Here is a 7,985-nt window from a genome sequence, read left to right as displayed (position 1 = left end):
AGCCAAACTCGTGGAGTCTGGCGGCGAAGTTGCCATGGCCGGTGAGGAACTGGCTAATCCAGTGCGAAGGTTGGAGTCTTCTAGTTTGGTGCCTGCAGAATACGTCTGGAAAAAAACGGTAAGTGTGCCGCCCCTTGGGGGAGGCGGTCCACCTCGCCTGCCATGCCGCAAATGCGGTCTTGTACACAATGTCACTTACAGTCTTCCTGTAAGGAACGTCCTCGGATCTCTACGGTGGTGTCAGATGGACACCGGCGAGTATTGTGCTGATCCCCCTCAAGAGGAGGGTGATCGATCCTCTGACTTGGACGTGCAGATCGAGGGGTAGCACCCCCGCGAGTACGGCAAGCGCGTCAGTAGAAGTTGTGCGGTAGGCTTTGGTAAGCGAGATCAGCGCAAGTCGCTGCCCGCTTAGTAGTGCGCGTCTCACGAGAGTTAAGGAGTTTACTCGGGAATGCCAAATGCTGTAGGCGTAACCGGCAATTCCCATGAAAATTGCGCCGTATGTAACCTTAAGGGCTCTAGGCTTAAGTCCCCAATTGCTGCCCGCCATTCGGGCCATTCTCTGATAGGCCGAATTGGCCTTAGAGACGGCCGTCTTGGCGTGGTGAACGAAAGACAGCTTGTCATCAAGAAAGAAGGTCTGGCCAAAACGAACCGTAGGCGGCCGTCGAGTTATGTTGACCCGAGAACTACCCCTGAGGAGGACAGCTTCCGTCTTGGTCGGGGCAAAGGTAAGCATGTTCAGCAACCCCCAATTAAGGATTCTGCCCAAGGCGTACGCTCAAGTGCCGGTCGGCTCGTCGCCCCAACAAGCAGGAGCAAGTCGTCGGCGTACGTAACGAGCGTGCAGCCAGGAGGCAGTGGCAGGGACAGAACGTCGTCAAACAGTATGTTCCACAGAAGGGGTCCCAAGACGGAGCCCTGGGGACACCCCATGGTGGTCCTCCTGTGAATCAGGCTGGGGCCGGAGTCGTAGGTTATCTCCCTATTGCTGAAGTAGCTTTGAACCAAGGCAAAGAGGTCCCTGTGGATCTGTCTCAGCCAAAGCTTTGCCAGAACCAAGGGCCACCACGCATTATCAAACGTGCCCGCGATGTCGATAAAAATCCCGGCAACGAGGTCCTTGCCAGAGCTCTCCACAGAATCGATCACAAAGCGAATCGCATCCTCGGTGGACTTTCCGGGTCTAAACCCAAATTGTCTTTGTGAGATTGGACAGTTTTCCGACAGGTGGGACTCAATCCTGCTGTTTATCAATCTTTCCAATATCTTCCCGAAGAGCGGAAGGAGCGTATTCGGTCTATACGCTTTCGGGTCACAAGGAGGGCGACTGCCGGCTTTGGGGATCACCGTGAGGTGGCCTTTCTTCCAGCAGTCAGGGAATATGCCACTACTCATGCATTCTTTGTAGAGTTGCGTGATCTCGTGTGAGGCAAGAGACCACGCTCTTCTCGCTAGCGCGTTAACTATGCAGTCAAGCCCCGGGGCTTTGCCGGCCGGGAGCCTGGCAAACAGGATCCCTAGTTCGGACATGGTAGTGGTTGCGGATCGCGGAGTGTTTAAGGGGAGCAGCCTGAAATCGGTCGTTGTCAATGTCGAGCGACTCGTTGTCCTGCGGGATAAGAGCATCCAACAGGACTGTGGCGGACTCTTCAGAGCTATTGGTGAACGATCCGTCGGGGCGCCGTACCGCCGACATGACTTTTCCGGGCCGTGAGCCCAGCTTCATCACGCGGAAGGGGCTGCCCCACGGATCATTGCCACCCATTTCAGTGACGAACTCCCTCCAGTGCACCTTCTTAGCCTTACTGATTGCCTTTTTGAACTTGAGTCTAGTGGTCCTGTAGGTGACCGCAAGCGGATGGTCTGCGTGCGGCGGCCCCTCCAGCGATCTTCGCGCTGCTTGTAAGGCCCTTCTGGCCCTCCTCATCGCGTCTCTCAGTCTTGTCAGTCTCGGCTTCCACCAGGGTGCGAGGTCCGGCGGTCTCGGGGTCGTCCTTCCGATAGTGCCTTTCGCTTTTTCAATCATGAGATTCGTGAGGTCCTCAGCCGCAGCGTGCATGTCATTTGGCGGAGGGCGCGAGGCCATCTTGTCCAGACCCTCAGCAAACTCGCGGTCAAAACGTACTCAGTTGGTTCCCTTGGTCCTGAAACGCCTCGGCAGTGACTCGCTCACAAGTGGAGCGAGAGACGCGTGGCCCCTCTCGGTCCTGTAGGCGAACGTGATCAGACGGTGGTCGCTTGCTGACTCTTCCAAATGGACAGTCCAGTTCACGACGCGTCCGGCAGAACCAGTGGATATCAAAGTGACATCAATGTGAGATTCCCTATTGTTGGTGGAGAATGTGGCTGGACCATTAGAGTTATTCAGCACCGTCAGGTCGTGAGTTGCCACGAGTTCCTCGAGGGGCGCCGGATTGTGGGCAAGGTGTAGCACCACTAGGGTAGGATTCGCAATGAATATGCAGGCCATGGACCCCAGGCCGTGGTTCATTGCCCGATCCCCACTGAATCCCAGGTTGGTGCCGTAGGAGTAAGGCTCCTGCACCAGGACCAAATCGATGTCCATTTCCCGGACCGTCTTAGTTTTGTGTCCTTTGGGTTAATGGCCTAATATAATAAAAGTGAACCCTGCTTCAAAACCGCTACCACACCTGGTGAAGCAGTGTTTCCCAACCCTATTACTGCCAAGCCCCACTTCAACGCTTCGAAAATCTCCATATCCCCCTTACAAATTTTTATAGTTACCTAACTACCTAATTCTAAAAAAAAAGGAATTGCTTCAAATAAAAATTGCACATAGACAATACCTACTATTTTTACAACGTTTTTCTTAGGTCTAATTCTTATTTGTCCGGTACAAATATTGCAATCGATTTTTAACTAACTTCCCGACTAGCTAGACATTTGAAACTTTTAGAATATATCAGAACACGATGCCAATGCATTTTTAGCCATCTTTAAGTAGAATTGAATTCATTTTTAGTTAATTATGTTTTGTATGAAAAGTTATTTCGATACCATTATTGGTTGCTAGGGGTCCTAGCAACTAAATTATTATAAATAATATATACTTGCGTTACTATGGAAATCAATATGAAATGACATTTCATTATTCAGTATTTCTATCAAGTACAAATTTTTTTGATCGTTTAAGCTAGTCAAGTCAAGTTTATATGATTCAACAGAAAATTTAAAAACGTTGTATATAAAAAAATTCTTTTTATCTTGTAATTATTTAATTTAACTTTCGTAAGTAAATATGTATATTACGTTACGTGTACAGCTCGGAAGAAAATTAGTGCCCCCCTTGTGTTAGGTATGCTTCGTCTTCAAATGATTTTCAAGATAACCTTTTTGCCCGCCGGTGGGGCGTACGCCCATGTTGGGAATCACTGCGGTAGAGTAAGCCAGTTCCTATCCATTTCGTGTTCTCTGGGAGAAACCAATCATCTCCCCACTATAGTGCGAAGGTACTTTGTACATTGCTTGCTTAAATTAAATTGAAAACTAACATATTACATACATCAATAAAAAGACTGCTACATTAATTTTATTTGCATTTATTTATAATATTTCATATTTATTTACAAGCACTTGTTCATCAATATAATATTTTCTCCATGTACTTATTTCAATGTAATATCTAATATATTATACGCAATATTGATAACACTCAGTAATATTTATATTTCAAACACTTTTGATAAGATATAATATTTCATAATACTTTAATTTAAATAAAAAAACAAATTTTACCTAGATTTCTCAGAATTTAAACGTACTAGATATTCTACAGTTTCATACAGTAACATTTAGGTATTTTTATGTTATTAAATTACAAGGGAGATAATAATTATATTGTGTAGATATCAGATATATTTTATATTTTGTTGGATTACCCAGAAGCATTATAAGATTTTTAATATTATCTAATAAAGTTAATGTAATCATAAATTATTACAAAAATTATTTACACTGGACCATGATATGTCCATAAGCGTACATTATAATAATCTAATTTATATCTATGGACACCAACAATCTATTTACTTATATATTTTATTATATTTATGTTATAAAACTCTACTCATTTATATTATATAAAAAAGAAACAGTTTTCTGTAGAGAGCTGATATAATAATATGCAAGTATCCGACGAATGGATTTATACGATTTAATTATATGGTGGAAATCAAACTAAATATTAATCAATAATACTGCATTCATTTATATGACAATGTCCATTTCAGTAATGCAAAAACAATTAGGTATGTCATACGTTTTAATAGTTTCCTATAATGTTTCAGAACAAATTGGAAGCCCTATATTCGGGGCTCGGGAATTGGGCTAACAATAATTGTTCGTAACATTGTTATTAAATAAAACAAACTATGCTACTAGAGCGTAACTAAGTGGAAAATAATTTTCAACTGTATGTGGAACGAAATTTCGGCCACACGTCGATTTGTTTTGTCGTGGCGTCGGATGAAAATATTCTTAAATCGTGTAAAGATGACTAAAAAACTTTACGTATGTATTTAAAAAAGAAAACATGTCAATGAATATACTATTATTATTACGAATATAATAATAAACATAACATAAAAAGGACGCATGTTGAATTTTTATGACAAATTATATTTCGTTCGGCTCGCGTCATTTGCACAATCCGCGCATCGCCTAGTCACGATCTTTTTAGACTTTAGGCATCTGTAGCCTTATAAAACAACATACTTATATAAAAGTTGTAATACTTATTTAACGTGGATTATTGAAGAAATTATAATAGGTTATGTACTATGTATCTTAAATAACTGGCATTTAATACGTATTGTTATTTTTTTTTTACATAATATTACTATTGTTTTAAAAAAATATTTTACTTAACTTAAACAAATGACTCTAAATAATCCAGGACGCAAAACAGGATTTATTATAAAAATAATTTAGGTACCTTCAATGTAAAATAGTTACAAATGAGTTTTAACTTCACAGTAATAAGTAATTAATAAAATATGAAATCAATTTTACATATTTTTCAATTTCAATATATTTTATGGTATTAATAACTATTCGTTGTCTCATATTATGACACAGAATGCAATAGCTATTATTAAGTACTTAAACCTATCTATTTTTTTTTTTTAAATTATTTTCAATAATATGAAAAAAGTCACTAGTTCTAATTCTTTATATTGTAATATTATCTTAGATACACAGTTTTACAATAGATATGTAAATTTATTTATAAATTGGCGTTATTTGCTGCTTAAACTATTTTTTTTACAGAACATTCATGATAATAGTTTAACATATCTAGAAAATTTAACAATTCGATAAATATTTTTTTATTTTTTAATATCTAACTACAAATAAGTAGGTAAGTACTAACTTTAAACATACATAATTTACAATAAAATTATTCAATTATTTTAGGTAAGATAAGAATAAAAATAATATATAATTTAAATGTCTTTTATTTAAAACCTTCAAGGATAGCATAATATTATTATATTAAAAATACTTCGTAGGTACATTACTACGATAAATATTTCATACAATTAATAAGAAATAAAAGGAACCATTAACGTGATTACTAATTATTAACAAACAGTACAAGTTTTACAATATTTGCATTTCTTTATTTATTCCTAGTCACAACTTTGCAAATATTATAATCTCTCACATACAAATAATTATATCATTATCACAATAAAATTAAATCTTCAATAACATCTAGGATCACGAATAAATCAAAGAATTTTAAGGTTAGGATCCAAATAAAATAAATTGAAATATTAATATTCTTATAATTAAATATAAAATACTATGAATTGCTAACAGTTTACACAGAATTAGGCGAATATTTATTATCTAGTACTTTTTCGGTCTCCTTCTTCTATGTCTTCCGAACAATATTCTCGCAAATGCTTGTCGGAAGTCGGGGCTGAAAATTGTGTAAATAACCGGATTGAGGGTAGAGTTGAAATATCCTAACCAAAGGAAGAAACTTGCCACGTAATCGTTTATGACACAGTCTTGGCAAATTGGCATCACGAGCGCCATGATGAAGAAGGGAAGCCAGCAAACGACGAAGGCGCCGGTGATGATGGCCAGGGTTTTGGCCGCCTTGCGTTCGCGTTTCGCTTCGAGGGATTCTTTTTTGTCTCGAACTGGCAACGCGGCGCACTGGTCAACGATCGCAGACCTTTCCGCTGCAGCCGAATTGACTCCTGCTTGAGTTTTGCTTATGATTTCTATTCTGCTTATGTCACTCATGTGGCTTTGGTGACTGGTCGAACCGTTATTGGTTGTCGTTGCAGTGGAAGATTTCTCAGGCGACACGTTAGTCGATCCTTCTATATTAATTACATTTTGCGTTGCATTACTGGGCAAATTTGCCGTGGATACCTTTTCTGAAATTGTGAACGCCGTTGTTTTATGTTCCACTTTCGATTGAGGCTCGTTGAGGTCGTCGACGGTGTCCACTGTCGTCGTCGACTGTCCTTCGGTGAGCAGCAAGGACGCTGCTAAAGTCTCAGTCGTTCTGGCTGACCTGCTTTTCTTTCCGTACTTTTTGAGATTCATAAATTTCTTTTTGACCGTAGAGTGTTTGTTGTAACTTCCTGGTGTGTTTTCGTCAGATTTGTCTGTGGCTTTCTTGGCATCGCTCGGATGCTCCCGTCGCCTGTGTATCCGCTTTCTCGCCGCTTGAAATATTTTCCAATACAGGACGAGAATCACCAGGAGCGGGACATAGAACGTTGAACAGGTGGCGAATATTTGATAGGATACGTCTTGGCTGACCAGGCAGCGCTGCTGAATAGTTATCCTCTCCAAATAATCTGGATCCTTCCATCCGAATTGAGGAGCGAGAGAAACTATTAAAGCCACGCTCCAAACCAAGACTATCATGGTGAATATCCTCCGTTCGTTTCTTGTGGTAATGTAGTCGACATTGGTCACTGCCCAATACCTGGAATAAAAAATATTGCATATTATTATATATTCTATAAGAATGTAAGGACCAATCATGACATAAAGTAAAATGACAATATTATTAATTGTTTGTCTTTTTCATCAATATGTACGTATATTTAATAAACGGATCCATTTATGAAAAATAATCATGGTTAACAATTAGTAGGTATCAGTAGCAAAGGGTGGAGGTAGGCTGTTAAGATCCAACATAAATTTTTCACACTAAACTTTGTATTTGTTTTAATTGAGCTAAGACTACAATGTGTCGATAGTATTTGTTAGATTTTAAATTAAATTAAATCCTGCCTAATCCAAGCCATACCTAATAGATAATCGCCAAAAAATATTTTATAGATAGAAGAATATTTTTTATTGATTATGGTTTGGGTAGGCAAAAAAAACTATCCAACACCATCTGTAATAGGTATTCTTAATTCAACGAAAACAAATAAGTATGACTGCAAGTGTGCACTATTTTTGTCGGATCGACCATAGTATACCTCAACTATTATGTTTTGGTTTAGGCAGGGGTTAAAAAACTAACCAGCACTCTCTGCAAATAATTGTGTTCTTTGTTCAATGAAAATGACAAAGTTTAGTGTGCACTATTTATGTCCAATCTTAACAGCTTACTTCCACCCTTCGCCACTGGTAGGTATATAGATATATACATATTGTATTATGTAGAGCCAGAAATAAGCTAGTCTAGATTAACTCTATGGCCGTCGTCAGAGGTAAAGATGAAACATCGGCAGGGATTCTCTCTCTCATTATTGAGCAATAAGAATATTTTATGGAGTTAACTGTCAATAATTGAAATACAATGTATGTATTAATTAAAATAAAACACAATATGCACCTAGTACTAATTCCATTTAGTTTATTAATAATTAGGATCGGTTTCGCCCGTTTCAAAAGGACACTGTCAACTACTACAGAATATATAAAAAAATACAGGTAGGTACCTATGTATTAATTTAAAAAAGGGCAAAATTATT

The 7,985-nt window shown here is 39.1% G+C and overlaps 1 protein-coding gene across 1 annotated transcript in view; it reads right to left on the bottom strand.

Moving 5' to 3' along the window:
* Positions 1–5,777: 5,777 nt before the first annotated feature.
* Positions 5,778–7,985, bottom strand: part of LOC147073657 (5-hydroxytryptamine receptor-like) — a 208,305-nt gene continuing 206,097 nt past the window's right edge. Inside the window, exon 4 of the mRNA XM_085944167.1 lies at positions 5,778–6,982. Within this exon, the coding sequence (XP_085800293.1) occupies positions 5,881–6,982 (1,102 nt within the window). The 3' untranslated portion in view covers positions 5,778–5,880. The remainder of the gene's footprint in view (positions 6,983–7,985) is intronic.

Source organism: Rhyacophila brunnea, unplaced genomic scaffold (assembly GCF_057557595.1).
Source record: "Rhyacophila brunnea isolate RB1 unplaced genomic scaffold, BYU_Rbru_1.0 scaffold_17, whole genome shotgun sequence".
Taxonomy (NCBI): Eukaryota; Metazoa; Arthropoda; class Insecta; order Trichoptera; family Rhyacophilidae; genus Rhyacophila; species Rhyacophila brunnea.
This window is presented reverse-complemented; position numbering and strand designations above follow the sequence as displayed.